The 24,209-nt window shown below is 46.5% G+C and overlaps 1 protein-coding gene across 1 annotated transcript in view; it reads left to right on the forward strand.

The window, feature by feature from the left end:
- Positions 1–24,209, forward strand: part of LOC143501966 (plexin domain-containing protein 2-like) — a 93,898-nt gene that overhangs the window by 60,828 nt on the left and 8,861 nt on the right. The window contains exons 8-12 of the mRNA XM_076995137.1: positions 10,306–10,401; positions 10,749–10,830; positions 18,352–18,412; positions 18,522–18,657; positions 22,444–22,491. Of these exons, the coding sequence (XP_076851252.1) occupies positions 10,306–10,401; positions 10,749–10,830; positions 18,352–18,412; positions 18,522–18,657; positions 22,444–22,491 (423 nt within the window). The remainder of the gene's footprint in view (positions 1–10,305; positions 10,402–10,748; positions 10,831–18,351; positions 18,413–18,521; positions 18,658–22,443; positions 22,492–24,209) is intronic.

The raw sequence follows: 24,209 nt of genomic DNA on the forward strand, positions 1-24,209 counted from the left end.
TCCTACACCAGAAACCCCCCCCCCTCCACATCCACCTGCACAACCACATACCCACATCCACTTACACCAGAACCCCCCATATCTACCTACACCAGAACCCCCCCACATCTACCTACACCAGAACCCCCCCTGCATCCACCTGCACAACCACATACCCACATCCACTTACACCAGAACCCCCAACTCACATCTACCTACACCAGAACCCCACCACATCTACCTACACCAGAACCCCCCCCCCCCATATCTACCTACACCAGAACCCCCCCCCCCCCCCCCCATATCTATTTACACCAGAACCCCACCACATCTACCTACACCAGAACCCCCCCCCCCCATATCTACTTACACCCAGGGTTCCCACGGGTCCTTGAAATCCTTGAAAGTTTGTGAATCTGAAAAAATAAGTTCAAGGCCCTAGAAAGTTTTTGAAAACAGGCATAAAAGACAGCCGTCCTTGAAGGTCCTTGAATATTTTGGGGGGTTTCAATTTCACATGGATGAAGACCGCAGCCAAGGAATAATAGGGCACAGTTGGTAGGAAGTCAATATTTACAAAAGATTGCTATGAAAAAGATTGTGATAATGTTTTAAATTTCTCATCCTTTGTTGAAAAATATGATCTGATATGATAGTTGTTATAAAGATTTTAAGAAAGTCTGCAAAGTGATTCCTTTAGCATTAATTCAATTAATCAAAAATGTCATTTTATATTCAGAGTTGACTGTTTCGATGCCCATGTTAAAAGTGAATGACTAACTTAGTTGACTTCAAGTGTAATAACCAGATTATCACTGTCACGGTACGGCGGCCCCCTACTGGTCGCCCCCGTCTACAGCAGCAGCTTGTCCTGTGGGTGTGGCATTGTGTTCGTCCCTCGGGTGGGCGGAGCCCGCGATCCGTCTCACCTGAGGGTCGTTTGTTCGTCTATATATGTCTTGTCTTTGTACCAGTTGACCGCTGGTTATTATATCCTTAATTCGGACCAGTTCACGGGGTTTTGGTTTGCGCACTTTACATATTAAACCATCCTATTTCCCTGAGACTTGGCGTGATCGCTTCCATTTATTTTCGCTCACCCTACCCGTCACAGAATAACCAGCCACTTTCGGAAGCCGCCAGTCTCCTTTGCTTTTTCCTTCGTTCGTGGTCATGTCTCATGGTAAGTGTTTGTCTGCGTGGTGTTTTGTTTGAAGAGCTCCGCCGTGCTTTTGTGTTGTGTGTGTGTGTAGCACGGTGAGGACCAGGGCAGTCTGCCCTGAGACAGCTCTTCATGTCCGTTGTTTGTCTGTCTGAAGAGTTTCGCCATGCGTTTGTTTTGTGTGTTGCACGACGAGGACCAGGGCGTCTTCCCTGTATACTCTTCATGTTTTGTGTGGGTGAAGTGTACGTGTGAATGGGCGTGTGGACCAGTGTGCGTGCTCGTGGTGTTATATGTTTAGTGTTTCGTGTGTGACGCGGGTGCCGCTCGTCACTGTCGCTTCGCTCCCCTGTTGTCTTGTGTTTTGTGTGGGGGAGCGACTGCGAACCTGAGCGGCACGTCACAAAATTACCGAGCGCGCATGTAAGAGTCCCATTCGTTCATTGTTTGTACACTGTTTTTTGTTTGTCTAGTCTTTGCATGTGTGTGTTGTTCTCGCGTGTTTGTGGTTTTGTTGCTTGTAATTCCACGCATGCTCCTCCCCTTAAGTGTGTGTTTGGGGGAGGACCGGCTGTGGTCCCGTGCCACGGGGAGTGGCACGGAGGGCGTCGCTCCCGAGGGAGGCCCTGACCAGGTAAGTGGGGGGTTCTCCTGAGTTAGGATGGCGACCCCTCCCCCCTGGAGGGGGGATCAGGGTAGTGCGCGTTTGTGTTCTGTGTTGGTGTGTGTGGGTGTGTGTGTGCATTTGTGTTTTATGTGCAGGTGCTTCTCCCTGGCGGTGAATTGTGGCGTTCCTGGGCCTTGTGGGGGTCTCCACCTGGCAGGAGCCCCCTTATGTTGTGGGGTGACCGGAGCCCGGTCTTAAAGAGCCCCTCCCTAGAGGGCTTGGGCCCCCGGATGTTTGGGGACCATGGGGCTCCGGTCTGAAGAGCTCCTGCACAGGACGGAGACCCTTCCACGGGGTCCTGGGGGTGACGTAGCCACGCCCCAGGGAGGTAACCTGCACACACATACCCCCGGACGGACAAGGAGCCGTGGCCCGTCGTCCTCGCACCTGTGGGGCTATGCGGCTTAAGGCCGGTTAGGGCGTGAGGGCCCTGTGACCGACCGGGGCGTGGTTTTGTCTTGTTGACGGCCCAGTCAGTCCAGGGTCCCGCCCAGGTAGGCGAGCTAACCTGTGTTTGTGTTTTGTGTTTCAGCTCCGGGACTACAGGGGGTGTGTCCCTTGTCCCTGCCTGCCTGCCCCTTTGTTTTGTGTGCTGCTGCTGTAGGCCGCACAGCCCGGTGGAGGGGAGTGCGGCTTGGAGGGGGGATCTGTCACGGTACGGCGGCCCCCTACTGGTCGCCCCCCGTCTACAGCAGCAGCTTGTCCTGTGGGTGTGGCATTGTGTTCGTCCCTCGGGTGGGCGGAGCCCGCGATCCGTCTCACCTGAGGGTCGTTTGTTCGTCTATATATGTCTTGTCTTTGTACCAGTTGACCGCTGGTTATTATATCCTTAATTCGGATCAGTTCACGGGTTTTGGTTTGCGCACTTTACATATTAAACCATCCTATTTCCCTGAGACTTGGCGTGATCGCTTCCATTTATTTTCGCTCACCCTACCCGTCACAATCACTGATGGTATGAGACAAAAGATGTAATAGAGATTCTTTCAAGAAATACATATTATAAAACCACAATGGGCTTGTCAAATGGCCCATATCTTCTAAAGCAGGGGTACTCAACTGGCGGACCGCAGTCCGGATCCGTACCCGAACGCAGTCCTGTCCGACCCAATCTCATTCCTGATTAACTGGATGCGGACCAAAACAAAACCGTAGCAATATTTCAGGGCTATTGAAAAAAACACTTCGTCACGAGTGTTACGTTCGCCAACCCCCCCCCCCCCCCCCCCCCCCCCACCCCCACCCCGCACAACAACTTACGTTCGCCACCCCCCCGCCGCACCGGACCTCAGGTCACAGGTATCTGCCAAAATTGGACCGCGGACAAATTTAGTTGAGTACACCTGTTCTAAAGTAAAAGAGATTCATTTCAAAATAATAAATAGGGTATTAAATAAGATATATCCTGTAGCAATGTTTCTTGAAAGAAGATTTAAACTTTATGTGGATTCATGTACCTTTTGTAAGTCAGAAGATGAATTGCAGGAGCATTTGTTTTCTCATGTCAACATTCACAAAGTTTTAGCATGGACACTAGAAACTCGATTAATCTCAAACTTAACATTCATTCTTTTGATACCTTTTTACTTTATGTGGAAAACTTAAGTTCGGATTTCTCTGATGCCATAAATGTAGTCGTACTTTTAGCAAAATACCACATTCACTACAGTAAGTGGAGTGGTTAAAAGCCTTCTTTTCTCTTTATGAACGAATTAAATTCATATTACTCTTCATTAAGTAGATAAAAAAACTTGGAAAATACTAGAATCATCTCACACCAGATTTCTCTAGAAATCTATAGTTCTAATCTCATATGGCTTTGCTCCTCTGTTTTATGTATGTACTGTTGTCACTTTGAGGACCCCGGCCCCTCCCTTTTGGGCGTGTGTCAACGTTGTCCACGTGCTTTGTCTGCGTCAGTGGATATCTGTGGTTAGGGTTATGTCGTGTGATTAATAAGTCTCACCTGTGAATCGTCTCGTGATCACGTGGGGCTAATGTGGTTTGTCTATTTAATGTGCGCTCGCGCAGTGTCCCTGTGCTCGTCGTTGTCTAAGTCTACACGTTGTGAGTGTATGCTGAGTGTTCTACGTGCGCTATTGCGCTATATCTGTGTTTTTCGTGCACATTAAACGCTAAAATAAAAGTGACGTCGCTAAAATAAAAGTGACGTCTATCAAGTCAGAGGGATCCGTCACAACTGTATGTGTATATGCATATGTGTATTATTGTTATTACTATTTGTCTACTGTCAATGTATCATTATTTTGCCAGCACAAGTTCATTTAAAATTATATTGATTCTACAGGGCCTATGCTGACTTTTACTTTGCAAAAGTTTGGTCATTCTCCTGTAGAGAAATTTTTGTTTGTTTGTTCAGCACCGAAAGCTGGTGTTTCCTGTATGTAGTTAACGTACACTACCGTTCAAAAGTTTGGGGTCACCTAGACAATTTTGTGTTTTCCCTGAAATCTCATACTTTTATTTATCTAATGAGTTGCAAAATGAATAGAAATATAGTCCAGACATTGACAAGGTAGAAATAATGTTTTTTTTTTTTTTTTTTTTAATAATTTTCTTAACAATAATTAACTTTAAACTTGGCTTTCGTCAAAAAATGCAGCAATTACAGCATTGCAGACCTTTGGCATTCTAGCTGTTAATTTGCTGAGGTAATCTGGAGAAATTTCACCCCATGCTTCCAGAAGCCGCTCCAACAAGTTTGATTGGGTTGATGGGCACTTTTTTCGTACCATACGGTCAAGCTGCTCCCACAACAGTTCAATGGGGTTGAGATCTGGTGACTGCGCTGGCCACTCCATTACCGATAAAACATCGGCTGCCAACTTCTTCTCTAAATAGTTTGTGCATAATTTGGAGGTGTGCTTTGGGTCATTGTCCTGTTGCAGGATGAAATTGGCTCCAATCAAGCGCTGTCCACAGGGTATGGCATGGTGTTGCAAAATGGAGTGATAGTCTTCCTTATTCAAAATCCCTTTTACCTTGTACAAATGTCCCACTTTACCAGCACCAAAGCAACCCCAGACCATCACATTACCTCCACCATGTTTGACAGATGGTGTCAGGCACTCATCCAGCATCTTTTCAGTTGTTCTGCGTCTCACAAATGTTTGTCTGTGTGATCCAAACACCTCAAACTTTGATTCGTCTGTCCATAACACTTTTTTCCAATCTTCCTCTGTCCAATGTCTGTGTTCTTTTGCCCATATTAATCTTTTTCTTTTATTAGCCAGATATGGCTTTTTCTTTGCCACTCTGCCCTGAAGGCCAGCATCCCGGAGTCGCCTCTTCACTGTAGACGTTGACACTGGCGTTTTGCGGGTACTATTTAATGAAGCTGCCAGTTGAGGACCTGTGAGGCGTCGATTTCTCAAACTGGAGACTCTAATGTACTTGTCTTCTTGCTCAGTTGTGCAGCGGGGCCTTCCACTTCTCCTTCTACTCTGGTTAGAGCCTGTCTGTGCTCTCCTCTGAAGGGAGTAGTACACACCATTGTAGGAAATCTTCAGTTTCTTGGCAATGTCTCGTATGGAATAGACTTCATTTCTCAGAACAAGAATAGACTGTCGAGTTTTCAATTGAAAGTTGTCTTTTTCTGGCCATTTTGTGAGTTTAATCGAACAACAATTATAATGCTCCAGATTCTCAACTAGCTTAAAGGAAGGTCAGTTTTATAGCTTCTCTAATCAGCAAAACTGTTTTCAGGTGTGCTAACCTACTTGCACAAGGGTTTTCAAGGGTTTTCTAATATCTAATAGCCTCCTTACACAGTTAGCAAACACAATGTACCATTAAAACATTGGAGTGATGGTTGTTGGAAATGGGTCTCCATACATCTATGTAGATATTGCATTAAAAACCAGACGTTTACAGCTAGAATAGTCAGTTACCACATTAATAATGTATAGAGTGTATTTTTGATGCATTTAATGTTGCATTTAATGTTGCAAAAAAAATTGAAAAAAAAACTGCTTTTCTTTTAAAAATAAGAACATTTCTAAGTGACCCCAAACTTTTGAACGGTAGTGTATGTGTAGCCGCTTTTACGTGAATGTCATCTTCTCGCAGGTCAACTGCTAAATTGCCAGTCATGTTGAGTGTGAATTAAGTTTTCGTTTAATCAGTGCTTAATGTCATGCACAGTACATTTCAGGATGCATGTCTTGAAATGGCATTCGGTCTTTTGAATTTGCGTTGTATTAACATCGTTTTTTGATAACATATTCAGGGGTAAGAGTAGGTAAATGCTGGCTAGGTGCAGTCCTTGAATTTGAGGAAGTTGGTCCTGGAAAGTCATTGAAAGGTCCTTGAATCTGATGTTAACCAAGGTGTGGGAACCCCACGACATCTACCTACACAACCACATACCCACATCCACTTTACTCCAGAACCCCCCCCCCCCCCCCCATCTACCTACACCAGAACCCCACCACATCTACCTACACCAGAACCCCCCCATCCTCCTACACCAGAACCCCCCCGCATCCACCTGCACAACCACATACCCACATCCACTTACACCAGAACCCCCCCCCACATCTACCTACACCAGAACCCCCCCCCACATCCACTTACACCAGAACCCCCCCCCCCAAATCTACCTACACCAGAACCCCCCCACATCTACCTACACCAGAACCCCCTCACATCCACTTACACCAGAACCCCCCCCACATCTACCTACACCAGAACCCCCCTCCACATCCACTTACACCAGAACCCCCCCCCCCACATCTACCTACACCAGAACCCCCATATCTACCTACACCAGAACCCCCCCCCCACATCCACTTACACCAGAAACCCCCCCGCCCACATCTACCTACACCAGAACCCCCCCCACATCCACTTACACCAGAAACCCCCCCCCACATCCACTTACACCAGAACCCCCCTCATACATCAACCTACACCAGATCCCCCCGCCCACATCTACCGACACCAGAACCCCCCCCATATCTACCTACACCAGAACCCCCCCCACATGCACTTACACCAGAACCCCCCCCCCCCCACATCCACTTACACCAGAACCCCCCCGCCCACATCTACCTACACCTGAACCCCCCCACATCCACTTACACCAGAACCCCCCCCCCCACATCACTACACCAGAAACCCCCCCGCCCACATCTACCTACACAGAACCCCCATATCTACCTACACCAGAACCCCCCCCCCCCCATATCTACCTACACCAGAACCCCCCCCATATCTACATACACCAGAACACCCCCCCATATCTACCTACACCAGAACCCCCCCCCCACATCCACTTACACCAGAACCCCCCCGCCCACATCTACCTACACCAGAACCCCCATATCTACCTACACCAGAACCCCCCCCCCACATCTACCTACACCCAGAACCCCCCCCCACATCCTACTTACACCAGAACCCCCCCCCCACATCGACCTACACCAGAACCCCCCCACATCTACCTACACCAGAACCCCCCTCACATCCACTTACACCAGAACCCCCCCACATCTACCTACACCAGAACCCCCCTCCACATCCACTTACACCAGACCCCCCCCCCACATCTACCTACACCAGAACCCCCATATCTACCTACACCAGAACCCCCCCCCCCCACATCCACTTACACCAGAACCCCCCCGCCCACATCTACCTACACCAGAACCCCCCCACATCCACTTACACCAGAACCCCCCCCCCACATACCACTTACACCAGAACCCCCATATCTACCTACACCAGAACCCCCCCCCCCCCCATATCTACATACACCAGAACCCCCCCCGCCCACATCTACCTACACCAGAACCCCCCCTCACATCAACCTACACCAGATCCCCCCGCCCACATCTACCTACACCAGAACCCCCCCCCATATCTACCTACACCAGAACCCCCCCCACATGCACTTACACCAGAACCCCCCCCCCCCCCACATCCACTTACACCAGAACCCCCCCGCCCACATCTACCTACACCAGAACCCCCATATCTACCTACACCAGAACCCCCCCCCCATATCTACCTACACCAGAACCCCCCCCATATCTACATACACCAGAACACCCCCCCATATCTACCTACACCAGAACCCCCCCCCCACATCCACTTACACCAGAACCCCCCCGCCCACATCTACCTACACCAGAACCCCCATATCTACCTACACCAGAACCCCCCCCCCCATATCTACCTACACCAGAACCCCCCCCCCCCATATCTACATACACCAGAACACCCCCCCCCCCACATCCACCTACACAACCACATACCTACATCCAAGTCAAGTCCAGTCAAGTCAAATTTATTTATATAGCTTTTTTCACAACACATGTTGTCACAAAGCAGCTTTACAATCGTATGGGTCCAGATCCCTAATGAACAAGCCAAAGGCGACAGTGGCAAGGAAAAACTCCCTATAATGGTGGGGATTAGGAAGAAACCTCGGGAGGACCAAGATTCAAAAGGGAACCCATCCTCCATTAGGCGACCCGTTAGCACAAGTCTGTATTTGTGGACAAAAGGTTGTTCTACAGTTATAGTTAAGGTTCAAGAGATTCTGCAGTCCAAACATCTAGCAGAAGATTGTTCTACCATCTTGGAGCCAGAACAGAGAATAGTCTTGAGGTTTGTCTTCCATGAGACTTTAAGCATAACACTTCAAGTCTCAAGCTATTCTTGAGATTTTGAGGTTTTATTTTTTGGCTTTTTAGGCAAGCATCAGTGTTTTCTATCTGATGCATGCAGCTACTGGAAGACTCTGAAGAGAACTGTGAAGAGAACGCAGCATTGGAGTGATGTGTGAACTTAGGGAGATTGAAGATCAGTCAAGCTACTGCATTCTGGATCAGATGTAGAGGTCTGATGACACATCAGAAGAAGACCCACAAGTAGTGAGTTGCAGTAGTCCAGCTTTGAGATGATTATAGACTGCACAAGCACCTGGGTAGCTTCCTGTGAAAGAAAGCATCATACTCTCTGCGTGTTGCAGAGGAGAAATCTCCTCCGGTCAGGTTTGAAACGTGTTGAGAAAGACAACTGGTTGTCCAAAGTTACACCCAGGCTTAGATTCTGCAGATTCTGATAGTGATAAGGTAGTGATAACAGGCTGTTCTCAAGAGAAATGGTGGGGTTATTTGGGTTTGGGGTTCATGGAATGTACAGAAGTTTTGCTAGGGTTGAGCTTCAGGTGGTGAGTACTCACCTATGAAATAATATTCGCCAAGCATGGTGACATACACCAAGTAACCTGGGTATCAGAATGTGGGAAGGAAAGAATTTGTTGGGTGATAGGAGAAGAAATAAGTGTCACCAAGGGAATGAGTGTGCAAAGAGAGAAAAATAGGTCCTAGGACTGAGCCTTGTGGGACTTGGACTTAGTTTACATGGAGATTTTATATGCAGTCACTGCTTTGAGTGCCGTTTCTGTTGAGATTTCCCATTTGAAGCCATCGGCACGGATTACTGCGTCAATGTCCTGCTACCAAAAGTCAGACCAAAATCTGTGTTGCCTTGGTAACATACACATACACACACATACATACATACACACACACAGACACGCGCACACAGACACACACATGCACACGTACACAGACACACACGCATGTGCTCACGCGCGCACATCCCTGATGCTATGTTTGTGCGCAAATTCTGTTCCAGGTGGTTTGTGCAGGCACTAAATTATTTAACCAGTGTGAGAATAAAGGTTTGACAAATGTGAGAATACAGATGTCTAACACACTTGCGTGCACACACACGCACACACACACATACACACACACATACACACACACTACTTGTTACTTGTTTCTTTACTTTGTAAAGTCATTCAATTTTCCAGATCACTGCTTGAGCTAATTCACCAACTTGTCACAAACTTCATTTATTGTGAAATTTCTTTGTAAACATGTCTGTTCAAGAAAGAAAGAGAGAGTGAAAGAATAACGAGAGAGAGAGAGAGATACGTTAATTACACTTTAGTCCCACACAATATTAAACACTAAACTGATTTTCATTCATGTCCATGCAAACCTCTCATCACCAATGTCAGTACCCCACAGTTATTGGTGCTGGCGTTCATCGTGTAACGCTTCCATGAACATGTCCGATCTCATTAAAATCTGCCCCCGTCCACTTCAGGAGCATTTGGTCTCATTTCTCCTTCCATGTGCGAGGGAGACCATGTGCTGTGTGGCATGGACGAAGCCACGTGACCCTAGAAAACGTTTAACGACATGTTGCTAACGGCAGAAATGCATGGTGCCGACAGTCCAGCGGCAGACGGTACCAACGTGACATGAGAGGGGCTGTGGGCCGAGCTGAGCAGAGGATACCAGGAAATAAAGGAGAAAATGAGTGGCGGCGTTCTTCCTGCCTTTAGTGTGCCTGTCACTTTTTCTTTTTCTCCTTTGCTCTCTCTCTGTTGTATATTTTCACTGATGGAATTTGTGGTGTGTGTTTGTGTGCGTGTATGTGTGTGTCTCTTTAGATGTCCGGAGGAAGACCATATATGAGTATCATCGTGTGGAGTTGCTCAAGACAAGAATCACAAACAGCACAGCAGTGGAGATGATGCCACTGCCTAGTAAGATAATACACTCACTCACTCACTCACTTTCTGTCTGTCTGTCTATCTATCTATCTATCTATCTATCTATCTGCTCTCTCTCACAAACACACGCACAGTATTCTCCAAAAGCACATCTGCCCAGATAAATAATCCACAAATAAACACACTGTTGTCTCCAGTCTGTCAAACCAATGGCTGCTGGGCTTAAAGCGCTTTGTGCCCATTTAATAGGCTGTGAATCAGTTCTGGTCTTCATGTAATTGGAGTTCCTACTGTTTGCTTGTTACATCCTATGTGTCTGCTGCAGCAACCGTCTCTGTCTCACCCCCAACCCCTCTCCACCCCACCTCACCCCAACCCAGCCTGTCTCCAGTTCAGGAGCTGTTCCACCTGCATCACTGCACAGATCAACTTCAACTGTAGCTGGTGCCACCGACTCGGCAGGTAAGAGCTGCTGGTGTCCCTCAGCCTTGTCCACACCCCCCCCCCCCACCCCCCCCCCCCCCCCACCCACCCGGGAAATTATTCAACCAGCAAGGGGAAACACAAGCCCTTTAATCCGTCTTCGAGTGTGTCCCTGTTCGCTTTCTCATGTCTTGACTTCACGCAGGCTAGGCTCTGAGGCTCACACTGTCCTGCTGAGGCTCAAACTGTCCTGCTGTCCCTTTTTGTCCCAGACATTTTCTGTCTCAGTCCATCGTTCTGTCCCCGGCGCGAGGTTGGAACGGTGCCAAGAGAATAAGCGTGCTCGCCATGAAATGCGCTGACTGAAAGCGTCTTCTTCCGTAATCTAATCTCTGACTCCATCTCCATCCATCTCGCCCTATTTTTCTGCTCTCTCTCACTCTCTGTCGCTCTCTCGTCCTCTCTCTCTCTCTTTATCTCTCCCTGTCTTCTTCACTTCTCTCTTGCCATTTCCCACATTTATTCTGAGCTTGCTCCTTCATGCTCTGTTGGCCTCCCACTTCTTAGCAACTGCTTTTGTTCTCTCTCCTCTCCTCCCCTCTCCTCCCCTCTCTCCTCTCCTCCCTCTCTCCTCTCTCCTCTCTCCTCCCCTCTCCTCTCCTTCCATCCCCTCTCCTCCCTCTCCTCTCTCCTCCCCTCTCCTTCCATCCCCTCTCCTCCCTCTCTCCTCTCTCCTCTCTCCTCCCCTTTCCTCTCCTCTCCTTCCATCCCCTCTCCTCCCTCTCTCCTCTCTCCTCTCTCCTCCCCTCTCCTCTCCTTCCATCCCCTCTCCTCCCTCTCCTCTCTCCTCCCCTCTCCTCTCCCCTTTTCTCTTCCCCATTGCTCTTCCCTTCTCCTCCCTTTTCCCCTTCTCCATCTTCTCTCCTCCCCTCTCCTCTCCTCCCATCTTCTCTCCTCCCTTCTCCTCCCATTCCCTCTCCTCCCTCTCTTCTCTCCTCCCTCTCCCCTCTCCTCCTTCTCTCCTCTCCTCCCCCTCCCCTCTCCCCTCTCATCCCATTTCCTTTAGCACACTGAGCGATAGCATGAAAGTGTGGGGGTGGGGTTCATATCAGAAACACTGAAAGCCCTTTTTATGAGAACTTACTGGGAATCATCATTAGCAGCCAGTCTCTGTTCTGACAGTGCCTCATTCCTCTGTCATGCTTTTATTAGTTCTTTTATTAATTCTCTCGCTTCACTTTCTGTGTCAATGCAAGCTAAAAAATCTGATCTTTGATCGAAAGCGAGATTTTCTACAATACTGTCTAGGTCTCAGAATGGAGAAAGGACAGGCTGTAGCAACGTACTGGCATTTCAATAAGTATTGAATCCATTAATTAATGCAGAACACTTTTGTTAGTAGAGTTTAATCACAATCAAACCTCCACTGTAATTCAGAGACTAAAATAAACCTGTGTTCCTACATAACAAAACCAGAAGTTGATGTTTCATAGCATTGCTTGTTTGCTATGGCACATAATTCTTGTACATTGAATATGTGTTCAGCTTCAGAAGGTCATTGTAACCCACATAAATAAGATAAGCAGGAAGCATATCTGAACATCGTGAAACCGCTTGGCTGACGTCAGCGTTGCAGTCAGAGACCGTGAGTGAATGATCATGGGGTGGAGACTCCTGCATGCAACTCCTTTGTTTATAAAAGGGAAGAAGTGCCAGCCTCTCTCTATCCGTCCCGATGATCTATCTCTCTATCCGTCCCGATGATCTGTCTCTCTATTCCTCCCGATGATCTATCTCTCTATCCGTCCCGATGATCTGTCTCTCTATCCGTCCCGATGATCTGTCTCTCTATCCGTCCCGATGATCTGTCTCTCTATCCGTCCCGATGATCTGTCCTCTCTATTCCTCCCGATGACCTTCCTGTCTGTCTCTCTCTCTTTTCTGCCTTCATCTTCCTGACCTCCTTCTCATTTGTAGTCAACCCTAATCACTTTACTTTCGTACGTGTTTTGCCGATGTCTCTAACTTTATCATCATCTGCACTTTACCTCCAACATATCACACCTCTGCTGACCAACTTACTATTAACCAGAACCTCCCAATGTCTTAACAACTGCTTATAACAAGTTAGACTGAACGCATTTGTGCTGCAGTACTTCTGACTCTGGTGATGGGACCCTCAGAGTAATTACACTGTAGCTTAGTCTGCCTGAGCAGGACGCTGATTAAATACACACTTCGTTGTTGAGAGCAACCAGGCCGTGAGGTGGACTCTCGTCCTACTGGCTGTGCTGTGCTGAGGAGGTCTGTGGGTGGAGCAGGTTACAACGCAGTTGCCACCCACTTTTATGTTGACTATACTAGGTGAAATTTAAAGCAAGCATGTCACAAATTAAAGTGAGACTTTATGCCAAAGGCTGTGTGTGTGTGTGTGTGTGTGTGTGTGTGTGTGTGTGTGTGTGTGTGGTGTGTGTGTGTGTGTGTGTGTGTGTGTGTGTGTGTGTGTGTGTGTGTGTGTGCGCGTGTTGTCTGTGTGTGTGCATGCATGTGCGTGTGTGTCTGTGTGTGGGTGTGGGTGGGTGACCAGGTCATGTGTATGTTATAATGATGTGTGCCAAGTTTCTGGGCCAAGTTCCTGTGTAAAAACTTTATCTAATAATATGACCAAGTGCTTCCCAGGGGGTTTACAATGACTGATTCCTCTGTAACACTTTCTGTCAGGTTGCTTCTGTGCATATCTCTCTCTCTCTCTCTCTCTCTCTCTCTCTCTCTCTCATCTCTCTCTCTCTCTCTCTCTCTCTCTCTCTCTCTCTCTCTCTCTCTCTCTCTCTTTCACACACACATACATTCACATGCAGCCTTTGTGTGTACTGCTGTCAGAAGGACAATCAAACGTGACGGTGCTGACGTTTAATCAGAGCAGGCAGCAGAGGGCTGATTGGGCATCTGCAGTCATGCATGGACACCAAACTGTCATTGCCGTCACACCAGCTGTAGTACAGCGCTGAGTAGCTCTGGGAAATCAGACAGGTACAAAAAAGGTATTATAGTCATTTAATGGAGTCACTCAGCCATAGGCTAATTAAAATGAAATAATAAATATGCTAACCATTATTTGGAGCTTAATAATAAAAACATTTTGTGATCCGAATGTGACTGATGAGCTTTTTGTGATAGGATTTGAGCATCATACCCCAGTGGAAACCTAGATCAAGCATTAAACCCCTGGCCCCATGGCTACTGGGAACGACCCAGGCCGTTAAATTTGCATGCATTACTATGCATATTACACAGCATGAACCAATCATGCTTAGGCATTTAGGTGCACAGCTGAGTGGGGTGGAGTCAGGCCTCAACACTCCAGCTGACGGACAGCTTGGATTTCCTCGTTCTCGGCTGAAAACACAAGCCGCCCAAAATAACTCTCCTCACTGACTCAACAAGGGGTTTGACTTGTGTTGGTCTCTCCTGCGTATGTAAACAGAAGGGATTAGTGGTGACTACAGGCAGTAAGACCTGGCTAGTGCACCACTGACAAACTTAAAAAGTAGAAAAATATCAGCATGGTGCAGGCTGACACTTCTAACCCAGCCCAGCAGGCCAGCGTAAGGATATAACCAGCACGATAACAGACTGGCTTCAGTGCCTGGACGGCGGTGTGCAAATATACCCGTGCACACTCTCTGTAACGTGCAGAGTTGTTGAGTAAATCTCCTGTAGTGTGTCAGGGCGTGAGGTTGCGTCCCTCTTCCAACCCCAAGAGAAAGAGAGAGAGCATGTCTCACGGAGGGATAAATGGGGGATTGGGAGTTTGTGTGGGGACTGGCAGAGACAGGGATGTATGAAAAGTAATGACTGGATCAGTGAGGCCATTACAAGGCCTAACATGCTCACCGAGAGTGGTAGAGAGAAATGGTGGTAGATAGAAAGAGGGGCGAGGGAGTGGTAGATGGCCAAATTTATTTCCCTCTACAGGAGGGGCGAGGGAGTGGTAGATGGCCAAATTTATTTCCCTCTACAGTTTTACTCTGGTGCAGGTTCAAATCTGAATCAGCAAATCCTTCTGGAAAATTATGTCTTCCTTCAGCTTAATTTTTTTATTCAACTTGATTTCAACATTATATCCTAAATGAAGAGAACCAGTTCTCAATGGGCTCTGTGTTCTCCCCCCATACCAGACTCAATAGTTTTGTCTGTTTAGATAGATAGATTGTCACGGTACGGCGGCCCCCTACTGGTCGCCCCCGTCTACAGCAGCAGCTTGTCCTGTGGTGTGGTGTTGTGTTCGTCCCTCAGGTGGGCGGAGCCCGCGATCCGTCTCACCTGAGGGTCGTTTGTTCGTCTATATATGTCTTGTCTTTGTACCAGTTGACTGCTGGTTATTATATCCTTAATTCGGATCAGTTCATGGTTTTGGTTTGCGCACTTTACATATTAAACCATCCTATTTCCCTGAGACTTGGCGTGATCGCTTCCATTTATTTTCGCTCACCCTGCTCGTCACAGAATAACAGCCACTTTCGGAAGCCGCCAGTGTCCTTTACTTTTTCCTTCGTTCGTGGTCATGTCTCGTGGTAAGTGTTTGTCTGCGTGGTGTTTTTGTTTGAAGAGCTCCGCCGTGCTTTTGTGTTGTGTGTGTGTGTGTGTGCGTAGCACGGCGAGGACCAGGGCAGTCTGCCCTGAGACAGCTCTTCATGTCCGTTGTTTGTGTGTCGGAAGAGTTTCGCCGTGCGTTTGTTTTGTGTTGCACGGCGAGGACCAGGGCGTCTTCCCTGTATACTCTTCATGTTTTGTGTGGGTGAAGTGTACGTGTGGATGGGCGTGTGGACCAGTGTGCGTGCTCGTGGTGTTATATGTTTAGTGTTTTGTGTGTGACGCGGGTGCCGCTCGTCACTGTCGCCTCGCTCCCCTGTCGTCTTTGTGTTTTGTGTGGGGGAGGGGAGCGACTGCGAACCTGAGCGGCACGTCACAAAATAAACCGAGCGCGCATGTAAGAGTCCCGTTCGTTCATTGTTTGTACACTGTTTTTTGTTTGTCTAGTTCTTTGCGTGCTGTGTTGTTCACGCGTGCCTGTGATATGTTGTATGTAATTCCACACATGCTCCTCCCCCTTGAGTGTGTGTTGGGGGTGGACCAGTGATGGTCCCATGCCACGGGGAGTGGCACGGAGGGCGTCGCTCCTGAGGGAGGCCCTGACCAGGAACGTGGGGGGTTCTCCTGAGCAGGTGGAAGCCCCCTGCTGAGACGGAGACCCTCCCCCATTGTAGGGGGATCAGGGTAGTGCGCGTATGTGTTTTGTGTTGGTGTGTGTGGGTGTGTGGTGCATTTGTGTTTTATGTGCAGGTGTTTCTCCCTGGCGGTGGATCGTGGCGTTCCTGGGCCTTGTGGAGGTCTCCACCTGGCAGGAGCCCCCTTATGTTGTGGGGTGACCGGAGCCCGTTCTTAAAGAGCCCCTCTCTAGAGGGTTGGGGCCCCCGGATGTTTGGGGACCATGGGGCTCCGGTCTGAAGAGCTCCTGCACAAGACTGAGACCCTTCCACGGGGTCCTGGAGGTGACATAGCCACGCCCCAGGGAGGTAACCTGCACACACATACACCCCGGACGGACACCCATACACCCCGGACGGACAAGGAGCTGTGGCCCGTCGTCCTCGCACTTGTGGGGCTATGCGGCTTAATGCCGGTTAGGGCGTGAGGGCCCTGTGACCGACCTGGGGCGTGGTTTTGTCTTGTTGACGGCCCCCAGTCGGTCCAGGGTCCCGCCCAGGTAGGCGAGCTAACCTGTGTTTGTGTTTTGTGTTTCAGCTCCGGGACTACAGGGGGTGTGTCCCTTGTCCTGCCTGCCCCTTTGTTTTGTGTGCTGCTGCTGTAGGGCCGCACAGCCGGTGGAGGGGGAGTGCGGCTTGGAAGGGGGATCTGTCACGGTACGGCGGCCCCCTACTGGTCGCCCCCGTCTACAGCAGCAGCAGCTTGTCCTGTGGGTGTGGTGTTGTGTTCGTCCCTCAGGTGGGCGGAGCCGCGATCCGTCTCACCTGAGGGTCGTTTGTTCGTCTATATATGTCTTGTCTTTGTACCAGTTGACTGCTGGTTATTATATCCTTAATTCGGATCAGTTCACGGGTTTGGTTTGTGCACTTTACATATTAAACCATCCTATTTCCCTGAGACTTGGCGTGATCGCTTCCATTTATTTTCGCTCACCCTGCCGTCACATAGATAGATAGATAGATAGATAGATAGATAGATAGATAGATAGATAGATAGATAGGTACTTTGCTAGTACCAGGTTGGACCCCATTTTCCCTTCAGAACTGCTTTAATTCTTTGTGGCATAGATTGAACAAGGTACTGGAAACATTCCTCAGAGAGTCTGGTCCATATTGACATAATAACATCACACAGTTGCTGCAGATTTGTCAGCTGCACATCCATGATATGAATCTCCCGTTCCACCACATCCCAAAGGTGATCTATTGGACTGAGATCTGGTGACTGTGGAGGCCATTTGAGTACAGTGAACTCAGTGTCGTGTTCAAGAAACCAGTCTGAGATCATTCATGCTTTATGACATGGTGCATTATCCTGCTGGAAGTAGCCATCAGAAGATAGTACACTGGTCATAAAGGGATGGACATGGTCAGCAACAATACTCAGGTAGGCTGTGGCGTTGACACGATGCTCAAATGGTATTAATGGGCCCAAAGTGTGCCAGGAAATATCCCCCACACCATTGCACCACCACCACCAGGATGAACTGTTGATACAAGGCAGGATGGATCCATGCTTTCATGTTGTTGATGCCAAATTCTGACCCTACCATCCGAATGTCACAGCAGAAATCAAGACTCATCAAATCAGGGAAAGTTTTTCAATATTTGATTGTCTAATTTTGGTGAATCTGTGCGAATTGTAGCCTCAGTTTTCTGTTCTTAGCTGACAGGAGAGGCACCTGGTGAGGTCTTCTGCTGCTGTAGACCATCCACCTCAAATGTGTTGTGCGTTAAGAGATGCTCTTCTGCATACATCGGTTGTAACGACTGGTTATTAGAGTTACTGTTGCCATTCTATCAGCTCGAACTAGTCTTGACGTACTCCTCTGGCATCAACAAGACATTTGCACCCACAGAACTGCTGCTCACTGGATATTTTCTCTTCTTCGGACCATTCTCTGTAAACCCAAGAGATGGTGAGCATGAAAATTCCAGTAGCTCGACAGTTTTTTAAATACTCAGACCTGTCCGTCTGGCACCAACAACCACGCTCAAATCACCTTTCTTCTCCATTCTGATGCACGGTTTGAACTGCAGCAGATCATGTTACACTGAGTTACTGCCATGTGATTGTCTGATTCGACATTTGCTTTAATGAGCAGTTGGACAGGTGTACTTAATAACGTGGCCGGTGAGTGTAGATAGATAGATAGATAAATAGTAAGTCAATCAGTCACTGGATACTGTCTACTGGTTAATGTGACTGTGTAGCATCTTACCATGATGCGTTAGTTTAATGTGTTGGTAATAGATTCCTCAACAGTGATGCTAATTATCTGTCTTATTTCAGATGTTCCAGTGGCTTTGACCGCCATCGGCAGGACTGGGTGGATAACAGCTGCCCAGATGAGGTGTGTGTGTGTGTGTGTGTGTGTGTGTGTGTTGTGTGGTGTGTGTGTGTGTGTTCCTTCGCATGCGTATTTGTGCTAAAACATGGTTGTCTTCTGTTTACTCTTTCAGACAAAAGATAACACCTGTGACATCATCAACACCACCCAGTTGCCACCCTCCACCACAGCATCAGCAACAACAGGAAACAGATCAGCTACTGCGGCTGACTCCACCCGGGCTACATCGCCTCCACCCACCAGCCAGCTACGGAAGGTAATGGCTCAACTCACACTGTCTTCGCTTCTCACCGAAGGCTCCAGTGTCACGACACACAGGCGCTCGACTTGTGGTCATTTGGTCACACAAGGCTTGGCACAGTGAAAAGGCAATATCAGTGTTAATTACAGCAAGGTTGAGTTTTTTGTTTTGGTGATCATAAACCTAACCCAGATACATCTAGACTTGGTGCAACTGTGAAATAATGAGCAGTCATCCTCAGAAACAATATAGAAATAATATCCTACCATTCTTTATGTATTTATTTGTTGTTCCACCCTCACCTGATGCATGTAAGGAGGGGGGGGGCAGGGAGGTGTCACAGTGCTGACAGGTTTTCAGAGATGATCTTGGAGTTTTCCACAGGTGATCAAAGACACAGCTGTGCTGTTCTGAGAACTGTGATTTCTGGAGGTGTGACATGATTGGATGACATGATTCTGCATCATCTCTCTCTCACACATATGGTCTGCTGTCTGTAGTGCTTTCGCTATTGCAATTTCTCTCTTTCTGCTCATGTTAAAAAGAGTTCGGTGTGGTCATCGGACTTGGTCTTCCACAGCCAGATGTTTTTTTTACATTTTTTATCAAATGTTCAAATAGAATTATTAAATGTTGTTACTTGTTTTTGCTGGATGACTGTAAATGAGGAAAAGAAAGTTTACACCAGTGGGGAACCGTCAGGGCCTTCTACGCCCTCTCAGAGGGCCTAAAATATTCTTTAAAACATAAATATATATTATATAATTTATCCAATTTTATTTGATTCTACTTACAGTTTGACAATCGGACATCTAAACAATTACAAAAATATAAGCAAATAAATTATTCACCCGTGTCTATTCAATCTGTGTTGGAAGGTGAGGGGTTAAGTGGAAGCCTGTGAGTCTGTGTCTCCCCCTATCAGGACTGTGATGCCCGCTGTTCGTTTATAGAGGGCCTGGCAGTAATAATTCAGCGCAATGCCAGTTTCAAATGACAGTAAAATTGACCAATCATATCTTCCCTCTTAGTGGGCGTGCTTAACTGTATGATAATTTCTGTCATTAGCGTACCACCGCTAGCTAGTTTCGATTCATTCCTTTGATGCAGTCGTGCGCGTTGTTTACATATTCCGCTACGAGGAACACGGAGCTGTGAACCTTATTTTGCTTGGAACCTTATTTTGCTTAAGAAGTTATCTAGTACATATGTTATTGTTTATTTTAAAGCTGTACTGTCGTCTCAATTTAATTTTTTTTTATTGCAGTTAATTAGGAGAGGAAACAAATTTTTTCGAGGGGGTCCAGGTATAATGGTCACAGTTCGCTACTGGTTTACACTGATGTTTTTGTATAATGTAGTCAAGTGTGGGTAACCTTTGACACCTTTCCATGTTATGTCCCTTTGATACTGTTAGAGGACTAAGAGAAGGTCCTTTTAACACACTTTAATTCATGTCCATTTAACACACATTAACGCATGTCCCTTTAACACCCTTCAATGTTATCCCTTTAACACTCTTTAAAGTTTATCCCATTCAGACCCTTTAATAATATCCCTTTAAACCTCTAATGTTGATCCCTTTATCCCTTTAACAGATGCCTTTAGTATATGTCCCTTTAACACCTTTTAGTGTATGTCCCTTTAACACCTTTTAGTATATGTCCCTTTAACACCTTTTAGTGTATGTCCCTTTAACACCTTTTAGTGTATGTCCCTTTAACACCTTTTAGTATATGTCCCTTTAAAACCTTTTAGTGTATGTCCCTTTAACAATTTTAGTGTGTGTCCCTTTAACACCTTTTAGTGTATGTCCCTTTAAAACCTTTTAGTGTATGTCCCTTTAACACCTTTTAGTGTATGTCCCTTTAAAACCTTTTAGTGTATGTCCCTTTAACAATTTTAGTGGGTGTCCCTTTAACACCTTTTAGTGTATGTCCCTTTAACACCTTTTAGTGTATGTCCCTTTAAAACCTTTTAGTGTATGTCCCTTTAACAATTTTAGTATATGTCCCTTTAACACCTTTTAGTGTATGTCCCTTTAACACCTTTTAGTGTATGTCCCTTTAAAACCTTTTAGTGTATGTCCCTTTAACAATTTAGTGTGTGTCCCTTTAACACCTTTTAGTGTATGTCCCTTTAACAATTTTAGTGTGTGTCCCTTTAACACCTTTTAGTGTATGTCGCTTTTACTGCATATGTCTGATGGGTGAACAAGGCATTAAATGAAAATTACTTTTTGAAAAGTAGGCCTGTTAATTCACTGTGAGAAAATGTTTATGTATCTGTTTATCAATTTCTCTCTATCTTTCTTCTTTATGACAGGATTACATTGATTGGCAGATGGTATCTACTAAATATGAGCTAAGCTGTTTCAATACACAAGCTAATAACAACATTTTTCAGGATACCACTGGCTTTCGACTGTATCTTTATACTAAGGCTATGAGCTGTTTCTGCTTTTCAAGTCAGGAAGAAGTATCTGTGCTGATTAAACAACGCAGGCTAATCTTTGAATCAATCTAAACCATTAAGTCAATTAAGCACCCAATTAATAATCTGAACCTTTAATGAATACTCAGTACTCAGTAAACCCAGATGGCAGGCTAGATGTGTCCCTCCTTCACACGTGCTTCGCTTCACTTGTCTTGTTTTGCATATTCTCAGCCCAGTCTTTACTCCAGCCTCATGAAACATAACTGGTTAGACAGTATTCCTAAATTCCCAATCTCACACTGGTTCATAATCCTGCTGAATCCTGATTCTGAATGCTGAATGCTGCTGAGGATGAATGTACTCTGATTGCTGAGTAGCACCAAGCTCATGAAACCTTGTGAATCTATGTTCATCTTATGTGGAAAAAAGGCTAAAAAGAGACATACACCCATGAGCCAGGTCACACACACACACACACACACACACACACACAAAATCACTAGACTCAGAGTGCTGCAAGATCAAAAGCAATAAAAGATCAAGGTCAGGTTAAACTGGAAAGCTATTTAAATGATCAAAGGTATCGCTCACGTGTTCCCTTGCCTGTCTTTCTATCCATTATTCCCTCTCTCCCTCTTTCTCCCTCTTTCTCTCTCTCTCTCCCTCTCTTACCTCTCTTTTCTTTATCTCTTGCTCTTACTCCTGTCTTTTCCCCAATTGAAGATCTATTCTATCCATTCTTTTTATAGTTTAAATAGTTTAAATATTTTAATCTCTCAATTCACAAACTCTGAGCCCCTCCCTAACTTTAATACTACACAGACACACACACACACACACACACACACACACACACACACACACACACATGCACACACACACACCCACACACACACACACACACACACACACACGCACACACACACACACACATCAAAGTAAATTTCCCACATTATGTTAATGATTTGCTCTTGTAGAATGCCTAAACGAGTTGTTAGAAGTTGGTGATTATCGAATGCTGAAATGAATGAAATATGAAATAAGTACATTTCACTCAAGGATTATTAATTTCAATTTCATGGCTGGCCTGTTGAAGTATTGCTTTGTGGGGTAGAACTTGTGGCAATGATAATCTCTATAAAATATCAGGTGTGTGTGACGTCTGGACGGTCGGGACGTCTGGGACGGTCGGGACACCGTGACAGTGTGTGCATGCATGTGTCTGTTATGGGGGGGTTGTGTGAGTTTATGTGCGGAGGGTTAGACCTAACATTCTCCTTCATGCATTCTTTTATTTAATGGATGAAATAATTTTTCCATGTTGTAACATGTTTTCTCTGTCTTTGCTCTTTTTCGTCTTTTGCAGATGACACCAAGATTGCCCTTCACCTTAAGGACAGTGGAGGTACGGTCTCAACATCTGTGCGTTATGTACATAGTCTGTGTGTGTGTGTGTGTGTGTGTGTGTGTGTGTGTGTGTGTGTGTGTGTGTGTGTGTGTGTGTGTGTGTGTGTGTGTGTGTGTGTGTGTGTGTGTGTGTGTGTGTGTGTGTGTGTGTGTGTGTGTGTGTGAAAGAGAGAGAGAAAGAGAGAGAGAGAGAGTCATTAGTTCACACTAGAACTACAAAGCATTTTCAGAATCACCAACTTTGTAGGGCAAATTTGTAAAGATGTGTTTTTGGTGGTGGGAAATGTCATTTTAGGTGTGGACGAATGGGCAAAAAGTATGAAAACGTTATTGTGGACTATGCTGGGGGGGGGGGGGGGGGTTGTATCTTTTCTCCATCTATTGCTTAGGCGTTAAGCCAGTTTGTTTTCTGAAGCTGTGGAGCTCTGCGGACATTCTTTACTCACACTCTTCTTCACCCACTCCTCTCTCTCTTTTCTATTTTTCCTCTCTCATTCTGCAACTCCTTATCCCTCCCCCTCTCTCCCTCACTCCCCATGCCTCTCTACCTACTCTCTCCATCTCTTTCTCCCTCTCTCTCTCTGAATCTCTCCCTCTGATTCTCTCCCTCTCCCCCTCTCTCTTTCCCTCCCTCCCTCTCTCTCTCTCTCTCTTACACACTCCCTGTTTCCCCTCCTTCTTTGTCCTCTTTGCCTTTCCAGAGTTTTGCTCACTGAGATCAGGGCTCATGTGGTTTTGATTTGGACCTCTCTTCATTTTTCACAGTATGTGGAACCAGCAGCCTAGAAACCATCAGAATTTTTTTTATCATTTAAGCCAAACACCATGCAGCCCTGCCAGAACAATCAGTTGTTTCCGTCTCCTTCTCTACTAACCCAGATAAGCCAACACATAATGTCAGTTCGCCTGTCAGAAAGCTGCTTGTATAGTCAGTACTCATCTCAGTGCTCATCTCAGTACTCATCTCAATACTCATCTTGGTACTCATCTCGGTACTCATCTCGGTACTCATCTCAGTGCTCATCTCAGTGCTCATCTCAGTGCTCATCTCAATACTCATCTCGGTACTCATCTCAGTGCTCATCTCAGTGCTCATCTCAATACTCATCTCGGTACTCATCTCAGTGCTCATCTCGGTGCTCATGTCGGTGCTCATCTCAGTGCTCATCTCAGTGCTCATCTCAGTGCTCATCTCGGTGCTCATCTCGGTGCTCATCTCGGTGCTCATCTCAGTGCTCATCTCAGTACTCCTCTCAGTGCTCGTCTCAGTGCTCGTCTCAATACTCATCTCAGTGCTCATCCCTGTGCTCATCTCTGTGCTCATCTCATTGCTCGTCTCAATACTCATCTAAGTGCTCATCTCAATACTCATCCCAGTAACACTCACATTCATTTGCTATACTTGGTTTTCATCCTGTTGTCAGGAAGCTTCACGTGAGCAAAAACCTCCTTCCTCTTCGTAGGTACTAGACACCAAGGATATATGTGTTTTTTTTCCTTTCAAACTCATGTCCCTCTTAAAGGAGCAGTTCTCCTCTCCTTTTGTAACTTTTGCAGTTCCTTATTCAGGATTTTGCGGAGTGGTTTCTTTAGTGTTTTTATGTGTATTGATTTATCATATAGATCTGCCTTCTTCCAAAAGCCCATTAAATGTTAAACCTTTAACTGCATTATCTCCTACTTTCCATGATCATACATGTGCCTTCTCAGCGTTCG

The sequence above is a fragment of the Brachyhypopomus gauderio genome, unplaced genomic scaffold, assembly GCF_052324685.1.
Source record: "Brachyhypopomus gauderio isolate BG-103 unplaced genomic scaffold, BGAUD_0.2 sc183, whole genome shotgun sequence".
Lineage (NCBI taxonomy): Eukaryota > Metazoa > Chordata > Actinopteri > Gymnotiformes > Hypopomidae > Brachyhypopomus > Brachyhypopomus gauderio.